Here is a 19058-nt window from a genome sequence, read left to right as displayed (position 1 = left end):
AAGCATCCGATGGAACAATGGATAGAAGATGTCCAGGGCCAAGCTTACTCATGCATTAAGAGTGATAAAAGGTAATAATACATTTTCTTTCATTATTGCTTGTGTACTATTCCATATCCCATACTCCCACTTCCGTCCTACCATCCTAAAAACAACCCATTTACTGATACCTTACACCTCTGTCTTCTTTCCGTTAATGAATCCTAATGTATTACCAGCAATCCTTAATCTGCATGATACCCGATCGTCTGAAATACAAATGCCCCACATCCACTGGTTTTATTGTTATTACCTGGGATATGGGTGTCACTGGCAAGACTAGCATTTGTTAACCATCCTGAATTGCCCTTGAATCAAGAGACTAACTAGTCCATTTCAGAGGGCAGTTAAGAACTACGTTGCTGTGGGTCTGGAGTCCCATGTAGGTCAAACCTGGTAAGAAAGGCAGATTACCTTCCCTAAGGGGTGTTAGTTAATCCGATGGGCTTTTCTGACAATAGATACAGGATCACCATTACTTACCATGTTTCAATTCCAGATTTTATTAACCAAATTCACCTTGCACCAGCTGCCCTAATGGATTTTTAACCCACTCAGTGGGTTTTATCTCCAGTGCCTCCAGGTTGTGAGTCTAGTATCACCACAGCACCAGCTCCCTATTATCTATTCTCTGAGTTGTAGATGACAGAATTCTAATGTTTGTCATATATGATTTCCCTTTCATATAATCTTTTTTACTCTACCATAATGCATTTTCGTTTTCTAATCACGTTATAGATTAACGATCTGAACAAGCGACTGAGGGCATTAAGACTAAGTTTGCAGATGGCACAAAAATAGGTGGAGGGCCAGATAGTGTTGAGGAAGCAGGGAGGCTGCAGAAGGACTTGGACAGGTTAGGAGAGTGGGCAAAGAAGTGACAGATGGAATACAATGTGGGAAGGCATGAGGTTATGCACTTTGGTCAGAAGAATAGAGACACAGACTATTTTTTGAATGGAGAAAGATTTTGGAAATGTGAAGCACTCAGGGACTTAAAGTCCTAGTTCAGAATTCTAATGAGGTTAAAATGCAGGTTCAGTCAGCTGTAAGGAAGGCTCATGCAACGTTAGCATTCATTTTAAGGGAGCCAGAATGCAAGAGCAGAGATGTACTGCTGAGGCTGTATAAGGCTCTGCTCAGACAGTGTTTGGAATATTGTGAGCAGGTTTAGGCCCTGGATGTAAGTGCTGGCATTGGAGGGGATCCCTGGAATGAAGGACTTGTTATAGGAGCAAATGAGGATTCAGGGTCTGTACTCAATGGAGTTTAGGAGGATATGGGGGGGAATCTCATTGAAACTTACAGAATACTGACAGACCTGGATAGAGTGGAGAGGGTGAAGATGCTTCCGCTCATATGGGCAGCATGGCGGCTCAGTGGTTAGCACTGATGCCTTAAACCGGGGACTTGGGTTCGATTCCACCCTCGGGCAACTGTCTGTGTGGCGTTTGCACATTCTCCCCGTGTCTGCGTGGGCTTGCTTTATGTGCTCTGGTTTCCTCCCACAGTCCAAAGATATGCAGGTTAGGTGGATTTGCCATGCTAAATTGCTCATAATGTCCAGGGATATGCAGGCTAGGTTGATTAGTTATGGGAAATGCAGGATTGCAGGGATAGGACAGGGGTGTGGATCTGGATGGAGTGCTGGTTGGAGGAGTGGTGTGGACTTGATGGGCTGAGTGGCCTGCTTCCACACTGTAGGGATTCCATATTTCTAGTTAGAGAGACAAGGGCACAAACTAAGAGTAAAGGGATCCTTTTGAACTGAGATGAGGAAGACTTTCTCCCACATGAGGGTGGTAAATCTGTGGAACTCATTGCTACAGAGGGCTGTGAAGGTAGACAAGCAGGAGGCTGGAAGAACACAGCATGCCAGGCAGTGTCAGGATAACCCTTCCTGAAACATTAACTTCTCCCCCTCCTGATGCTGCCTGGCTTGCTGTGTTCTCCCAGCCTCCTGCTCGTCTACTTTGGATTCCTGTATCTGCAGTTTTTTTTGTCTTTAACCAAAAGGGCTGTGGAGGCCAAGTCATTGAGTGCTTTTAAGACAGAGATAGATAGATTCTTGATTAGTAAGGGGATCAAGGGTTACAGGGAGAAGGCAGGAGAATGGGGTTGAGAAGCATATCATCCATGATCAAATAGCAGACAGATGGGCTGAATGGCCTAATTGTGCTCCTGCATCTTATGGCCCTATGTCCATATAATGTGTCCTGAATCATTGATTCTCACATTTCCCTGCAATCCAGGTGGGCAGTCTGTCCTGTAGTTCCCAGGTTTCTGTCTCTTCTCTTGAACGTGGCATTACATTTGGTCCATTCCAATTCGCAGGCACTATTCTGGAATCCAGAGTTGGATACAATGCAGACTCCCTACCTGCAGCTACCCTTAAAACCTTAAAATGGAGTCCACCAAGTTCATGTGATTGGGTGAATTTTCATCCTGTTCATCTCACCATTGTTCTTCATTAACTAATTCCTGCAGTCTCTCGGTTGGTTCAGTATCAGACAAACATAAAATATTTGATTTGTGTCTTTGCCATTTCCTTCTTGCCTCTGATCATTTTGACTGGCTCCACCATCCACATCTGATTTCGCTGATCTCTTTATTTTTACAAACTTCTGAACTCTCTTGCAATTTATTTTTATATTTCTTGCTGGTTTGCTCTAATAGCCGCCTTCTAGTGCTTGCTTGCTGAATTTTAAAAGTCTCCCCCTCTTTAGCTTTACTAATTATTTTGCAAATGTGATAAGCTCTTTGCTTTAAAAGCCTGATACTGCCCTGAACATTTCTAGCCAGACACAGTTGTCTTACCTTTCTGATCAAGTTTGTATTGCCAGAGGGATTATATGTTCATTGTGATGTTGGGGCCTTGAAGATCAGCAGAGTTCCTCACCTGTGCAGGTGACAGCCCATTGAGTGCTTGGCTGACAGCTTAGGGAAGATGGTTCCATCAGTATTTATCAGTGTGGTTTCATTCAGCCTTCAGCCCAGCCCTGTATTCAGGCATATCCTCTGTTGCAGGAATGCACACCATATGTTAGAGATCACCTGGAATGCTGCTCAAGCCTCCTTTATCGCAGCTCCAAATAAGACATGGAGCATAGAAAATAGGAACAAGAGTAGGCCGTTCAGCTCTTCAAACCTGTCCCACTAACCGATATGATCCTGGCTGAGCATCCAACTCAATCCCTCGTTCCCACTTCCTCCTCATACCCTTTGATCCCTTTAGCCCTAAGAATTCTATCTAACCCCATCTTAAAAACATTCACTGATTTGCCTCAACCGCCTTCTGTGGCAGAGAATTCCCCAGGCTCCCCACTCTCTGGGTGAAGACATTTCTCCTCATCTCAGTCCTAAATGGCCGGCCCCAAATCATAACACGGTGACCCCCCTGATTCTGGACTCCCCGGTCATCAGGGACATCTTTCCTGTGATTACTCTGAGTAGTCCTATTGGAATTGTATTGATTTCTGTGAGATGTATTCTTCTGAACTCCAGTGAACATAATCCAAACCGATCCAGTCTCTTCATTTGTCAGTCATCGAGTCATGGAGATACACAGCTCGGAAACAGACCCTTCGGTCCAACTCGTCCATGCTGACCATGCATCCTAAATAAATCTAGTTCCTTTTGCCAGCATTTGACCCATATCTCTCTAAATCCTTCCTAATCGTATACCAATCCGGATGCCTTTTATAGGATTCTGGGTAATCCAAGATGGAGGACGGGAAAAATTTCTGGCTGTAACAGCTGCTCCTTTATTGAGGTGTTTTATGTGCTGGAGGTGATTTCCTCAAATTCCAGGAGCAGCATTTACTGTTTTACATGCTGTTTCACTGTTTGGAACTTGAGAGAAAAAAAAGTCAAAACAACAGCAGTTTTAAAAGGGAGAAGAACAGACAAAGGAAGCAGATGGTGAGGACAGTGCAGGAGAGAGAGAGAGAGAGAGAGAGAGAGAGAGAGAGAGAAAGAGAGAGAGAGAAAGAGAGAGAGAGAGAGAGAAAGAGAGAGAGAGAAACCCACATTGCTAACTGACAGAGTTAGCAGTTACCATCCTTGCTGTTGAATTCATGTATCGCTGGACATCTGAGTGCGTCTGGGAAAATTAAACAGTGAAATTCAACTTTTTCACACAGAGGGTGGTACGTGTATGGAATGAGCTGCTAGAGGAAGTGATGGAGGCTGGTACAGTTGCAACATTTAAAAGGCATCTGGATGAATAGGAAGAGTTTGGAGGGATACGGGCCGGGTGCTGGCAGGTGGGACTAGATTGGGTTGGGACATCTGGTCAGCATGGATGGTTGGACCGAAGGGTCTGTTTCTGTGCTGTACATCTCTATGACTCTAAATGTTATAATTGCGCCAGCCTCTACCTGGCAGCTCATTCCACCCATGAAACACCCTCTTTGTGAAAAATTTGCCTCTTACATCCCTTTTAAATCTTTCCCCTCTCACCCTAAATTTACGTCTTCTAGTTTTGGACTCCCCACCCTGGGGAAAAGACCTTGTCTATTTACCCTCTCCATGCCCCTCATGATTTTATAAGCCTCTATAAGGTTACCGCTTAAAAATGTGTTGCTGGAAAAGCGCAGCAGGTCAGGCAGCATCAAAGGAGAAGGCGAATCGACATTTCGGGCATAAGCCCTTCTTCAGGAATGAAGACCTTCTATTAGGTTACCCCTCAGTCTCCGACGATCCAGCGAAAATAATCCCAGCCTATTCAGCTTCTCCCTTTAGCTCAAACCCTCCAACCCTTTTCTGAACCCTTCCAAGTTTCCCAACATAATTCCATGAATCAGTCTGGTAGACCTTTGCTGTGCTCCCTCCATCGCCAGAACATCCTTTCTCAAATAAGGTGATCAAAACTGCACACAATGTGTGCACAATGTGTGGCCTCACCGAGGCCCTGGATAGCTACAGCAACAGGGAGAAAGTGACGACTGCCAATGCTGGAGCGTTAGAGTCGCAAAGTGAGGTGCTGGAAAAGCACAGTAGGAAAGGCAGCATCTGAGGAGCAGGAGAGTCGACGTTTCAGGCATAAGGCCTTCTTCAGGAAAGTGGGGCAGGGGAGAGGTGGGGAAGGGGGCTGAGAGATAAATAGGAGGGCAGGGATGGCAGTGAAGGAGGGAAGTAGCTTGCAAGACAATAGGTAGATCCAGGTGGGAGGTGGGGGAAGTCCTGTACTCGAATACCCTCACTATGAAGGCCAACATACCCTGTCTCCTCCTGTTACAATTCTATGAGAATCCCCCTCATTCTTCTAAACTGCAGCAAAACCAATTCAATGTCTTATCAGTCCTGCCACCGCAAGATTCTCCCAAACATTAGGCAATGGCAATGAATACAGTAACAACTCTCAAGTGTTTTGCAGAAAGCTTTTTGTTTTATTGTTCACTACAGTTACTTCTTAGTACAGGTTAGCGAGGAGGAAGCTGAACAGCCCATTGCTCAGTGCTGGATTCGGCGGATAGACTGGAGCTGATTGGTATGGGCCTGGGTGCTGTATTCATTGTAGTTCTTGAACTCACCATTGTGTCTGTCTCTCTCAAAGATGTACTGGTAGCCCCTGTATCCTGGGTATTGGTAGCCAACCCACCTGTAACGATGACGTGCACTTATGTAGAACTTGTTACACCATGGAACCAGATCAAGTTCTCTTGGAGAAATGTCATCAAGCAAAAAAACATATTGACGCTGAGCCACGCAACACGATATTGATCTCAGTCAAAGGTGGGGTCAGAATGGCAGGATATGAGAAATAGTGGAGAGGTTTATTTAGGGTCAGGCTCAAGATATCTGATGTCATGACCGCCAGTGGGTGAGTGTTGGAAATCAGGAGCTGTGCCGGCGGCCAGACTCGGCAGGAATACAGGCATTTCAGAGGACTGAAGAGTCGGGCAGATCACCGAAACAAGGAAGGGTGTGGAGATCAATGTGCAATTGGTGAGTGTGCCAAGACCACAATGTTTCCGATTCTGATTTCACACTCTGAACAGTATCTGTCTCCAAATTTATCATGTACCAGATATGCTCGGGGCGGAGGGGTCAAAATTGTGGAGGTACTTGTCCAGTGGGACAATGGGCTAACCAACTGATATCAAAAGGGAAAAAGTCTTCGGTGGGGGGGGGGGGGGGAGATTGGGGAGAAGGGGTTGGAGATGAGCAGGGGGGACATTTAACCGCATGATAAAACATCAGTGTCGACGTGACCCAATGAGTACTTACGCTCCAGAGTTCACCTTGATGGAAGCAACCTCCTTGTTACACCAACCCATGGCCTGCAGGGAGGGGTAGTCATCGCACAACTCAAACTTACGGCCCTGGAAGTTCTCATTTTCATAAAGAGTGATCTTGCTGTCGCTGTGATTCTGGAAACCGAGAGAAAGGGTGCAAGTGGCTGCATTATAAATATGTACAGCACCTCAAGTCCCTGTGAGGGCACCAGTGCATGCTAACCTGAAACATCGAGTCCGTGGTTAAGAAAGCAAATGTAATGTGTCATTTATCTCAAGAGAGTTGGAATGTAAAAGCAGCGATGTGCTACTGAGACTTTATAAAGCCCTGATTAGGCCCCACTTAGAACACTGTGTCCAGTTTTGGGCCCCACATCTCACGAAGGACACTGGAGTGTGTCCAGTGGAGACTTACACGGATGATCCCTGGAATGATAGGAGAAATTCAGGACTGCAGATGCTGGAGGTCAGAGTCAAGAGTGTGGTGCCGGAAAAGCGCAGCAGGTCAGGCAGCATCCAAGGAGCAGGAGAATCAACGTTTTGGGCATGAGCCCTTCTTCAGGAATGAGGAGCGTGTACCAAGCAGGCTAAGATAAAAGGTAGGGAGGAGGGACTTGGGGGAGGGGCATTGGAAATGCGATAAGTAATAGGAGGTTAAGGGGAGGGTGATAGGCCAGATTGGGGGTGGAGGCCCCTGGAGGAAAAGCGCCTCATCTTCCGTCTAGGAACCCTCCAACCACAAGGATGAACTCAGATTTCTCCAGTTTCCTCATTTCCCCTCCCCTCACCTTGTCTCAGTCTCAACCCTTGAACTCAGCACCACCTTCCTAACCTGCAATCTTCTTCCTGACCTCTCCGCCCCCACCCCCACTCCGGCCTATCACCCTCACCTTAACCTCCTTCCACCTATCGCATTCCCAACGCCCCTCCCCCAAGTCCCTCCTCCCTACCTTTTGTCTCAGCCCGCTTGGCACACTCTCCTCATTCCTAAAGAAGGGCTTATGCCCGAAACGTCGATTCTCCTGCTCCTTGGATGCTGCTGACCTGCTGCGCTTTTCCAGCAACACATTTTCAGCTAACATAAGAGGATCCTGGGATTGTGTTTGTTAGAGTTTAGAAGGTTGAGGGGAGATCTAATAGAAACTTACAAGATAATGCATGGCTTAGAAAGGGTAGGCGCCGGGAATTTGTTTCCGTTAGGAGGAGAGACTAGGGCCCGTGGGCACAGCCTTAGAATTAGAGGCGGTCAGTTTAGAATGGAAATGAGGAGGCATGTCTTCAGCCAGAGAGTGGTGGGCCTGTGAAACTCATTGTCATGGAGCGCAGTAGAGGCTGGGACATTAAATGTCTTCAAGGCAGAGATTGATAAATTCTTAATCTCGCAAGGAATTAAGGGATACAGGGAGAGTGCGGGTAAGTGGCATTGAAATGCCCATTAGCCATGATTGAATGGCGGAGTGGACTCGATGGGCCGAATGGCCTTACTTCAACTCCTATTTCTTATGGTCTTATGGTCATTCTTGGTATAGGCGATTCACTGACTGATTAACGATCTATCTATCTCAGTCTTAAATTTACACAAGGATTCTGCCCCACACAGCTCTCTGTAGCAATAAGTTGCAAAGACCCCAACCCTCTGAGAGGAATAACTCCTCCTCATCCCAGAGTTAAATTAACATCCCTTTATACTAAGACTATGCCCTTGGGTCCTAGACTCTCCCATGATGGGAGTCATCCTCCCAACATTTACCTGTCTAGCCTCTATATGTTTCAATGTGATCACTTCTAAACTCCAGTGAGTGCAGTCCCAACATATTTAGTCTTTGCTCATAAGACCATCCCTCCAGACTGGGGATCATCCAAGTGAACCATCTCTGATCTGCCTCCAATGAAATAATATCTTTGCTTAAATAAGGGAACAGAAACTACTGACACTATTCCAGATTTGGTCTCACCAGCACGTCATAGATATTTGATTTTACTAACTAACCCACTCTGAGATTTTATTACACACCTCTACAAAAGGTAGGGCTTGAACCCAGACCTCTTGCTTCAGAAGCAGGGACACTACCATTGCACCATTTCAGTTGCAGGAAGGCTTCCTTATCCTTACATTCCAACTCCCCTGAAATAAGGGCCAGCATCCCGTTCACCCTCCTGATTACCTGCTGCTCTAGTGTCTGGTGTGTACGTGTCCTCCAACCCCCATCGTGTTGCAGCATTCTGCAGGTTTTGCTCCATTTAAATAATATTCTCCCTTTGAAAATGAATGTCACATTGCTCCACATTATGCTCCACTTGCCAACACTTTGTCTGTTCACTAAACCTATTGCTATCTCTCCGTAAACTGTTTGCCTCCCTCTCACAATCTGCCTTTCCACCTGTTTTAGTGCCCTCTGTAAATCTGACAGCAGTACACTCACTTCCTTCCCCCAAGTCCTTCATGTATATTGTAAACGGCTGTGGTTAGTTTTGGTTACTGGGGTGGAAGGGTATCCACACTAATTGTTCAGTAGGTGGGTGGCACAGTGGTTAGCACTGCTACCTCACAGCACCAGAGACCTGGGTTCAATTCCTGCCTCAGGCAACTCTCTGTGTGGAGTTTGCACATTGCCCGTGTGGGTTTGCTCTGGTTTCCTCACACAATCCAAAAAAAAATGTGCAGGTTAGGTGAATTGGCTTGCCTGTAGTGTTAAATGTAGGGGGGTAGGGTCGGTGTGGACCTTTTGGGCCGAAGGGCCTGTTTCCACATGTAAGCAATCCAGGTGTTGCACTGCTGGGACTGCAAGACCCTCAGGCTGGTTAAGCTGGCCCTCTGCTCCCAGTTTCCTCAACACTTTCACCCACTTTTCCCATAGATGTCAACTCATGCTGGGATACATTTCCATAGGCACCAATTTCATTCCAAAGCCAATCCTAGAGGAGCTTCTCCCATCCGAAGTCTTCGCAGTGAATTTCAACCGGCAGTCTGACCACGTGGGGAATCGCAGCCAAGTCCAAAGCTGTCCACAACTTAACATCTGTGCACCAGTGGTGTAGTGCGGGGTACGTCCCACTAAAGGGCAGAAGGCCTCCTTTTTTATTCACTCATGGGATGAGGGCAGCACTGGCTGGGCCAGCATTTATTGCCCATCCCTAATTGCCCAGAGGGCAGTTAAGAGTCAACTACATTGAATGGGTCTGGGAGTCACATGTAGGCCAGACCAGGTAAGGATGGCAGTTTCCTTCCCTAAAGGATATTAGTGAACCAGATGGGGTTTTTCCAACAACATTACACGGTCATCATTAACTGTTTGTTTCAGATTTTACTAAGTTCAAAGTACACCATCTGCCGTGGTGGGATTTGAACCGGGTCCCTGGAACATTACTTGGGTCTCTGGATTAACAGCTTAAAAATGTGTTGCTGGAAAAGCCCAGCAGGTCAGGCAGCATCAAAGGAGAAGGAGAATCAACGTTTCGGGCATAAGCCCTTCTTCAGGAATGAGAAGGGTGTGCCAAGCAGGCTAAGATAAAAGGTAGGGAGGAGGGACTTGGGGGAGGGGCGTTGGGAATGCGATAGGTGGAAGGAGGTTAAGGTGAGGGTGATAGGCCGGAGAGGGGGTGGCGCCGACATTGCTATTTCCCTCCCTTCCCCATTATCTAATGGCTGTAAAACAGGGTTCTTTCTGGTGGGACAGCTGCCAAAGAATATTTCTTCCTGCGGGGTGGGAGTCTTGCCTGGTCAAAACCCCACTTCTATACCCCCACACCCACCCACCTCCTTACTCCTACACTTCCCATCCACCACCACAGAAGTCAGTCTCGAATGCAGCATATTCCAGACTGTGTGTTATTGGATTTATTCCAATCCACCAAACATATTCCGGATTATATCATGTCATACTGTGTGACACATCCTACCCCAGGTATTCTCTCACGTGTCACACCTTTCATTCAGTGTTATCATAGAGTCATACAGACAAACAGCATAGAAACAGGCCCTTCAGCCCACCATGTCTGTGCTGACCAACAGACACCAAACTAAACTAATCCCATTTACTTGCACTTGGTCCAGAGCCTATTATACTTTGGCAATTTGGTCTTAGATATGCCAGCCATGGGGAAGAGATTCTCACAATCTACACTGTCCGTGCCTCTCATAATTTTGTACATGTCAGTCAGAACCCCCTCAGCCTTCTCTGCTCCAGGGAAAACAAATCCAGCCTATCCAGTAGCTCCTCATAACTGAGACTTTCCATTCCAGGCAACATCCTGGTGAATCTCCTCTGCATCCCCTCCAGTTCAATCACATTCTTCCTATAGTATGGTGACCAGAGCTGGGCTCTGTAGCCTAACCAATGTCTTATAAAATTGTAACAAGACGTCCTTGCTCCTATATTCCACTCCCCAGCTAAACAAGGCCTTCATCCCATTTGCCTTCTTTATGTAAGACACCAAAGCCCAGGTACACAGTTAATTGGTGATAAACATTGAAACACAGAAAATAGGGACAGGATTAGGCTATTCAGCCCTTTTGAGCTGGGTCCCTGTTTTAATACGATCGTGGCTGACCATCCAACTCAGTGCCCTCTTCCCAATTTCTCCCCATACCCTTTAATCCCTTTAGCCCTAAGAACCATATTTAACTCCTTCTTAAAAATAGCCAATGTTTTGGCCTCAACTACTTTCTGTGGCAGAGAATTCCACAGGCTCCTCACTCTCTGGGCGAAGACATGTCTCTTTATCTCAGTCCAAAATCGCCTGCCCCATACCTTTAAACTGTGACCCCACCCCCACCCATTCTGATCTCCCTTGTCATCGGGAACAATCTGAGTTTTTGATTTGATTTGATTTATTACTGTCATGTGTACCAATGTACAGTGAAACGTGTTGTCTTAAGTGCTTTACAGGCAGATTGTACTATACAAGTACATCAGGGCAACAGAAGAGAGGGCAGGACACAATGTTACAGCTGCCAAGAAGGTGCAGAGAGAGATCAACTTGTGCAGTCCTATTAGAATCTTCTTGGTTTCTATGTGATTCCCCCTTAGTCTTCACAACTCCAGTGAATATATCCCCAACCAATCCAATTCCTCTTCACACATTAGCCCTGCCAGCCCAGGAATCAACCTGGTAAATCTTTGCTGCACTGCCTCCATTGCCGGAGCTTCCTTCCTCTGTTAAGTTGGGGAAATATGCTGTAGCCACTGAGTAACCAATAACCTGATACTTTACAAAGGTGGTTGAGATTGAATTACAAGAGGATATTGCCCCTCACTATAACAGTCTCGTTTTGACTATTATAGGTTTGGGGGATTAGGGAACTGAGAGAGGCAGTCAAAGGTTATGATGGACTCACAGCACACTTGATGGGGCGGAAGGAGAGCATGTGCTCTGTTCTGTAGCCACTGTTTCCACTCCAAGCATCCCAGTGTGGGTAGTCACCTTTCTCCAGGATGAACTGCTGGCCCTGAAACTCTGGATACTCATATCCCACCCAGCTGCAAGGCAGAGCAGAAGAGAAGAGAGTCAGTCAGATTTCCACATGAACAGACAACCTTTCATGAAACTGACATAGAGTCAGAGCTCTATAGCACGGAAACAGACCCTTCGGTCCAAGTCGTCCATGCCGACCAGATATCCTAAATTAGGTCGGCACAACATCGAGGGCCGAATGGCCTATACTGCGCTGTAATGTTCTATATTCTAATCTAGCTCCATTTGCCAGCATTTGGTCCATAGCCCTCAAAACCCTTCGTATTTGTGTACCCATCCAGATGCCTTTTAAATGTTGTACCGACCCCCACCCGTCCTCTGGCAGCTTACCAATAACCTTGATCTATGTCCAGTTTCCTCATCACTCTTACCCATTTTTCCCACAGATGCCAACTCATGCCAGGATACATTTCCATAGGCAAGGCGTTCATTCCAAAGCCAATCCTGGAGGAGCTTCTCCCTTCCGAAGTCTGCACAGTGAATTTCAACAGGCAGTTTGACCACGTGGGGAATCACAGCCAAGCCCAAAGGTGTCCAACTTAACATCTGTGCACTCGCTTTTCCTGGGAGTTCATCAGCAGACAGTCAGGTACCTGACCAACCATTCCCTCTCCCCCTTCATTAAACTCTGTCCCCAGATACTGTCACATGCCTTGCAGACTACAAGGGAAATCTGAACATAGGAGCATAACCAATTAGTCACAGCAATAGACCACTCAGCCCCTTAAACACCTCAGCCGTTCGAAAAGATCATGACTACACTACAATCCCATCTACTCCTGATAAATCTTTACCATCTTACTTATCTAGAATCTATCTGCCTCAGCCTTAAAACTATTCGGACTCTGCTTCCACTGCCTTTTGAGGAAGACTGAATATGAGACAATCATTTTTGTTATCCCTGTTTTTATTTCCTTTAATTTGAAGCAGTGACCTCTAGTCCTAGATTTTCCCACTAAAGGAAATATCCTTTCCAAATTCACCTTGTCAACACCCCTCTGGATCTTTCAATCACTTCACATTTCCTTCTTCTCAACTCTACCAGCCACAAGCCTAGTCTGCCCATTCCTGCCTCGTCAGACCAAGCTGCCCATTCCAGGTGTTAGTCCTGTAGACCTTCTCTGAGTTGCTTCCACTATTTTTACATCCTTCATTAAATGATGAGACCAACACTGTGCAAAGTACCTCAGATGTGGTGTCATCAACATCCTATACAGCTGATGCATAATCTCCCTGCTTTGTTCAATTCACTTGGCAATAAACAACATCTCTTAATGATGTTGCACCCTGACCTGCCACTTTTCTGCAATTATCGAAATTTTCGATCAATCTGTCCCGAGATCTTAGAGCAAATGGGACGTGAACTCAGGTCTCCTTACTCTGAGGTAGGGACACTACCACTGTGCTACAAGAGGCTCTGATTTGCAACTGTTTTTAGGTTTAATAGAATCTTTTTAAGTTTGCAGGGGCCAGGGTGACACTGAATACTTACGGTCCGCATTCCACCTTAATGGATCGTATCTTGTTGAATCCTCGCTCCATGATGTTAGGGCATTCCAGCATAAACTCACAATGTTTTCCCTGGAAGTTTTGCTCTTCCCAGACAGTGATCTTCCACTGGCCCATGATGTCCATCGGTTGGGTCGTCATCTTGAAATATCGCCCTGTACCTTGTGTAGCTGCAGGCGGAAGGATATATTGTCAGCAGTAGAAACAACAAGCTCTGTCTCACCAGCTGTTTCTGTTAAGTGCACTGTCCTGTTCATATTGGTGGTGCTGCCTATAGATTCTGCAGTTGGGAACATCCTCCCTCAAGTCCCATCCACTTATCTCACTGATAACAAACTGAGATATTAAGCTGTGCCCGTCACCATCCAAAAGGGCAAGGCCAGTGGGTTCACAGGGGCACCCTCACCACCATAGTGTCCTCAAAGTGGCACACCAACCCAACTTGGGCCATCACTCCATCATAGAATCTGGCTCATAACCTGAGACCACCTTCCCCAACAAGCACCTGGGGAAAATCCTCACCAGCAGACTGCTCCAGTAGAAGGACTGTTATTCTGACCATTTTATTTTTATATTTTTCTAATTTATTACTATGATTTTGTACTTTTGAAGGTCTGTAATGCTGGATTTTTTTAAAAATTCCTTTATTTTTCTAAATCTTTCCCCTCAGAATTTGTACTCAAGAATCTGTACCTAGGTACCTAAGATGGTGCCATAAGGGGCGACCTGTAAACTTTTCACTATACTCAGGTGATTATATGTGACAATAAAGTTGAGTCAATTCAATTCAAGAAGAAGCCCCATTGCCGCCTTCTTAGGGGCAACTAGAATGGGAAATAAATGCCAGCCTTGCCAGCGATGCCCATAACCCAAGAATGCATTAACATGAAATGGTTTGGCCCACATTTGCATTGAGTTAATTGATTTCCCTAGTTCCTCTGTAGCAGGAGCTGGCTTCTTTAACAGCCCCGAATTGGGACAGGGTAAAGAACTGAGTGGACAAGGGGTCATCTAATCCATTCCACTTTATTTCTGTTGCCTTGCAAAGGTATCCCTCTCAGGTGACCAGTTTCCTTTTGAAATCATCTGACTCTGGGGTACAGTGGCTCAGTGGTTAGCACTGCCGCCTCACAGTGACAAGGATCTGGAGTTTGTACCTTCTCCCTGTGTCTGTGTAGGTTTCCTGCCACAGCCCAAAGATGTGCAGGTTAGGGTGAATAGGTCATGCTAAATTGCCCATAGTGTCCAGGGAGGTGCAGGCTATGTGAGTTAACCATGGGAAATGCAGGGATAGGGTGGGGGTGTCAGTCTGTGTGAGATGCTGGTTGGAGTGTTGGTGTGGACTTGGGTTGAACGGCCATGGTAGGGATTCTATATCCACTATCAATGCTGTGCATTGCAGAATCAGCTTGGGCGTAGACTGGTTGGCTGAGTGGCCTCCCCCTGTGCTGTCATCACACAATAACAAGCTCCACAGTAACAACACTCTGCATAAAATATTTTCTCAACATCAGCGTACAGTTTCCTCCTGAAGTAATTGTAAATCTGTCTTCTGGTGACTGATCCTCTGGTCAGTCTTTTCCTTTCCAAGCACCTTCTCCTCTGATTTCACCGCCCTCCTCTCCTCCCTTACTCTCTCTGTCCGGATTTACTGTCATGCCTCAAACCTGCCATTTCTGGTGAGCTCTGACCCCATCCTTTTCCTAACCAGACTCGCTGATTTGGGGGGGGGGTCTCATGGTGAAGTGGATGATGTCCCTATTTCTACAGCAGCAGCTCCAGGTCCCAGTCCTACCTGAAAAGTGTATCATTCTGCAGCAAAAAAAACCACAGCTGGTTATCCGTCTACAAATCCTTCTGATACAACCAATGGCTGTTCATGAGACCTGGAGCGTCCTGAGCAGTCCAAATGACATAGTAACAGCTGCATAACAGTCTCCAAATGTCAAGGACACCGTGCGCAGGACCTTGCCTTGAGAATGTTTTATTTGATGCTTTGTAACCCCTCTATTCCCCTCATAATGCTACTGCCTTTTTTGTAACCCTCCCTCTTAAACACTCTGCCTTTATTGGCACCAGGCAAAAGTGAGGACTGCAGATACTGGAAATCAGAGTCTAAATTAGAGTGGTGCTGGAAAGACACAGCAGTTCAGGCAGCATCCGAGGGGTAGGAAAATCGACGTTTCGGGAAAAAGCCCTTCATCAGGACCAACTCTATCTGAATGATACCGTGCTTGCTTGACACATCTTGGAACAAAGAGATTTGAGGAAGACCAACTAGTGCAGGACATGATTCTGACACATTTTGATAAGGGTGAGTAAGAAAAACCATCCCATTAGTTGATTGTACAAGGACCAGGGGACACCAATTAGTGTGTTTTGGCAAGATATGCTTGGGGGAGTGTCAATCATGGGCTCACAGAGGTCTACAGCTCAAAAACACCCTTCCGCCCGTCGAGTATGCGCTAGTTCAATCCCTTGTGCCAATTTCTTGCCTTTTTCCCCATAGCCTTACGCAATATTTCTATCCAAATAACCATCTACTGTCCCTCTTGAATACCTCCATTGAACCTGTCCTGCCACATGTCCAGGCAGTACATTCCGTATCCCAACTACTCGCTGAGTGAAAAAGGTGGGTTTTTTTTCTAATTTTTTTCTCATTTTGTTTCACTTTTGCTTCACTTGCCTGTTGCTTTAAATCTATGCCCTCTAATTCCATGTTCTTTTACAAATGGAAACAGTTTCTCCCTAACTACTCCACCCAGCCCACTGATTTTGAAAACTTCTAACTGTTCTCCTCTCTCCAAGGAGAACGCTGTCAACTTCTTCAATCGATCCACATTGCCAATGTTCCTCACAGCTGGAATGATTCTTGGAAATCATTTCTGCACTCTCTCTCAAAGGCACCCACATTTTTTTTCTCTCTTTTCAGCATTTTGTCTCTGACTCTCTTTCTTAACCAAATCTCTCGTTCCCTCTCTGGAGTTCCGGGTAGCTAGCTTGACATGGAATTCATTATTTCGAACTTACGCTGCACCACTCAGTGTTGGTGCTGTGTGGTTCAAGACAGTCTAAACTGGTTCAGGAGATGTACAAATGTTCATGCCCCATCTAGATCTCCCACAGAGTCATAGAGACATACAGCACAGAAACAGAACCATCGATCTGACTCGTCCATGCCAAAGAGATCTCCTAAATTAATCCAGTCTCATTTGCCAGCATTTTGCCCATATCCCTCGAAATCCTTCAAATTGATATACCCATCCACATGCCTTTTAAATGTTGCAATTGTACCAGCCTCCACCACTTCCTCTGGCAGCACATTCCATACACGCACCACTCTCTGCGGAAAAAAATTGCTCCTCATGTCCCTTTTAAGTCTTTCTCCTCCTACCTTAAACCAGTGACCCCTAGTTTTGAAACCCCCTATCCTGGGGAAAAGACTTTGACTATTCACCCTATCCATGGCCCTCATGATTTTCTAAACATCTATCAGGTCACCTCTGATGCTCCAGGGAAAACAGCCCCATCCTATTCAGCCTCTCCCTATAGCTCAAACCCTCCAACCCTGGCAACATCCTTGTAAATCTTTTCTGAACCCTTTCAAGTTTCACAGCATTTTTTTCTATAACAGGGAGACCAGAATTAAATGAGTATACTAAAATTGGCCTAACCAATGGACTGTACAGTCTCAACATGACCTCCCAACTCCTATACTCAATGCACTGACCAATGAAAGCAAACGTACCAGTAGCCTTCCTCACCACCCTGTCTACCTGCAACTCTACTTTGAAGGAACCTACATCCCTGGGTGTCTTTGTTTAGAAAAAATTCCCAGGGCCCCACTGGTAACTGTTTAGCTCCTGCCCTTGTTTCTCTTACCAAAATGCAACACCACATATTTCTCTGAATTAAACTCCATCTGCTTCTCCTGCCCATCTGATCAAGGTCCCATTGTACTCTAAGATAACCTTCTTCACTGTCCACTAATTTTGGTGCCATCTGCAAACATATTATATCTCCTGCATTCACATCCAAATCATTTACACGTAGAGGACACAGTTGTGGTCACCCACTGATAGCAAGCTCTATTGCAAGTCTCATGGAACGTAAACAGGCAAGAAGTAATTTCATTGACTGCCTCTAATACATTTTTTTTCCCTCTAACTTTTGTCTAAACCCTTAAGCGACTCACCTAGAGACGGATGAGCAGAGCACTTGCTGGTGTTGGCAGTGGGAAGGTCGAACAAGGAGGCTGCAGTTGTCCTGGTGAGAGAGGCAGCTCCACTTTTATACTGCTGCCTCTTGGCCAGTTTAGGTGCAGAATGAGCAGAATCCCTGCAAGCTCAGCAACACGCAGCCTTGTAAGGGTCCACGTGAGACCGAAAGCTTTTGTGCGGAGGCTCGGTGGCCATTGTGGGAAGGATCAGTTTTGTCTTTCTCTTCAAAGCTTGCCACAATAGAAAATGCTGTTTTCACTTTTGACCTGCAGCCAGATTACAAGAAAAACAGACTGACACAACACTCTAGCCTGACTGCCAGTACAATTAGTTACATGCCACTTTGCAAGTACAATGAGCTGGATATGCAGCTATGATTTAGTGAGATTATATTGGTGGAAAGTTGTTCTCTCGGTCTTGCTTAGTTCTCAGGCATCACTTCTACTCAGCAGAGTAACACCCCAGATGCATATTTTCATCCAAACCCTTCACCTTCTCTCTAATTTGGGTCCCAAGTTTATGACCAAAGGCCAAAAGACAAGGAGGGGCACAGTGGCTCAGTGCTGCCTCACAGGGACATGAGTTCAATTCCTTCCCGGGGCGACTGTCTGTGTGGAGTTTGCACATTCTCCCTTTGTCTGCGTGTGTTAACATTGGGTGCTCCGGTTTCTTCCGACAGTCCAAAGATGTGCAGGTTGGGTGGGTTGACCATGTCCCATGTTGCTCCTTGTTGTCCAGGGGTGTGTAACTTCAGTGGATTAGCCATTGGAAATGTGGGGTTACAGGTATAGGCCTGGGATGGAGGTGATGCTTTTCGGAGAGGTAGAATGAACTACTTGGGCCGAATGGCCTGTTTCCACACTATAGGGATTGAATGAAGATGTGGCAGATGGTATTTAAGTGCAAGGTGATGCACTTTAGAACGAGAAACAAGATGACGAAGTATTTGATGAATGGCAAGATACTGGGTAGCTTAGAGGGATCTCAGGGTAATTATTCGCAGATTCCTGAACTTGGAGCACATGAATAGGATAGTTAAGAGGACAAAGGGGACATTTGCTTTCATCAGTTGTGGCATAAAGTGTAAGAGCAAGGAGGTAATGTTGAAGTTGTACAGAGCAGGCCTCAGCTGGAGTATTGAGTGCAGTTCTGGTCGCCTCACCATGGGAAGATTGTGATAGCATTAGACAGGGTACAGAGGAGATTCACCAGGATGTTGCCTGGGATGGAGACTTTGAGCTATAAGCAGAGACTAAATAGGCTTGGATTGTTTTCTTTAAAGCAGAGAAGACTGAAGGGGGACATGATTGATATGGATAAGATTGAAGGGTATGGATGGGGTGAGTTGGAAGCAACTATTCCCCTTAGTTGAGGGGTCGATCATGAGAGGTCATAGTTTTAGGGTATGGTGAGAATCTAGAATGCACTGCCCAGGAAGGTAGTGGAGAATGGAAACCTTACAATCTTTAAAACATACTTGGGTGCGCACTTGGAATAACGTAACATTCAAGGATATGGGACAAGGGCAGGAAATTGGAATTAGCACACCCTTAGTGGTAGTTATTGTCAGTGCAGA

General features: G+C 46.0%; 1 protein-coding gene across 1 annotated transcript; it reads right to left on the bottom strand.

The window, feature by feature from the left end:
- Nucleotides 1–5406: 5406 nt before the first annotated feature.
- On the bottom strand, nt 5407–17599 carry LOC140482439 (beta-crystallin A2). The gene is made up of 5 exons (XM_072579942.1): nt 17458–17599; nt 13246–13432; nt 11617–11758; nt 6271–6413; nt 5407–5641 (listed from the first exon to the last, which is right to left on the bottom strand). Exons 2-5 carry the CDS (start codon nt 13401–13403, stop codon nt 5494–5496), a joined length of 591 nt encoding a protein of 196 aa, XP_072436043.1. The 5' UTR covers nt 13404–13432; nt 17458–17599; the 3' UTR covers nt 5407–5493.
- Between the last annotated feature and the right edge of the window lie 1459 nt (nt 17600–19058).

This window comes from Chiloscyllium punctatum, chromosome 10, assembly GCF_047496795.1.
Source record: "Chiloscyllium punctatum isolate Juve2018m chromosome 10, sChiPun1.3, whole genome shotgun sequence".
NCBI classification, from domain to species: domain Eukaryota; kingdom Metazoa; phylum Chordata; class Chondrichthyes; order Orectolobiformes; family Hemiscylliidae; genus Chiloscyllium; species Chiloscyllium punctatum.
This window is presented reverse-complemented; position numbering and strand designations above follow the sequence as displayed.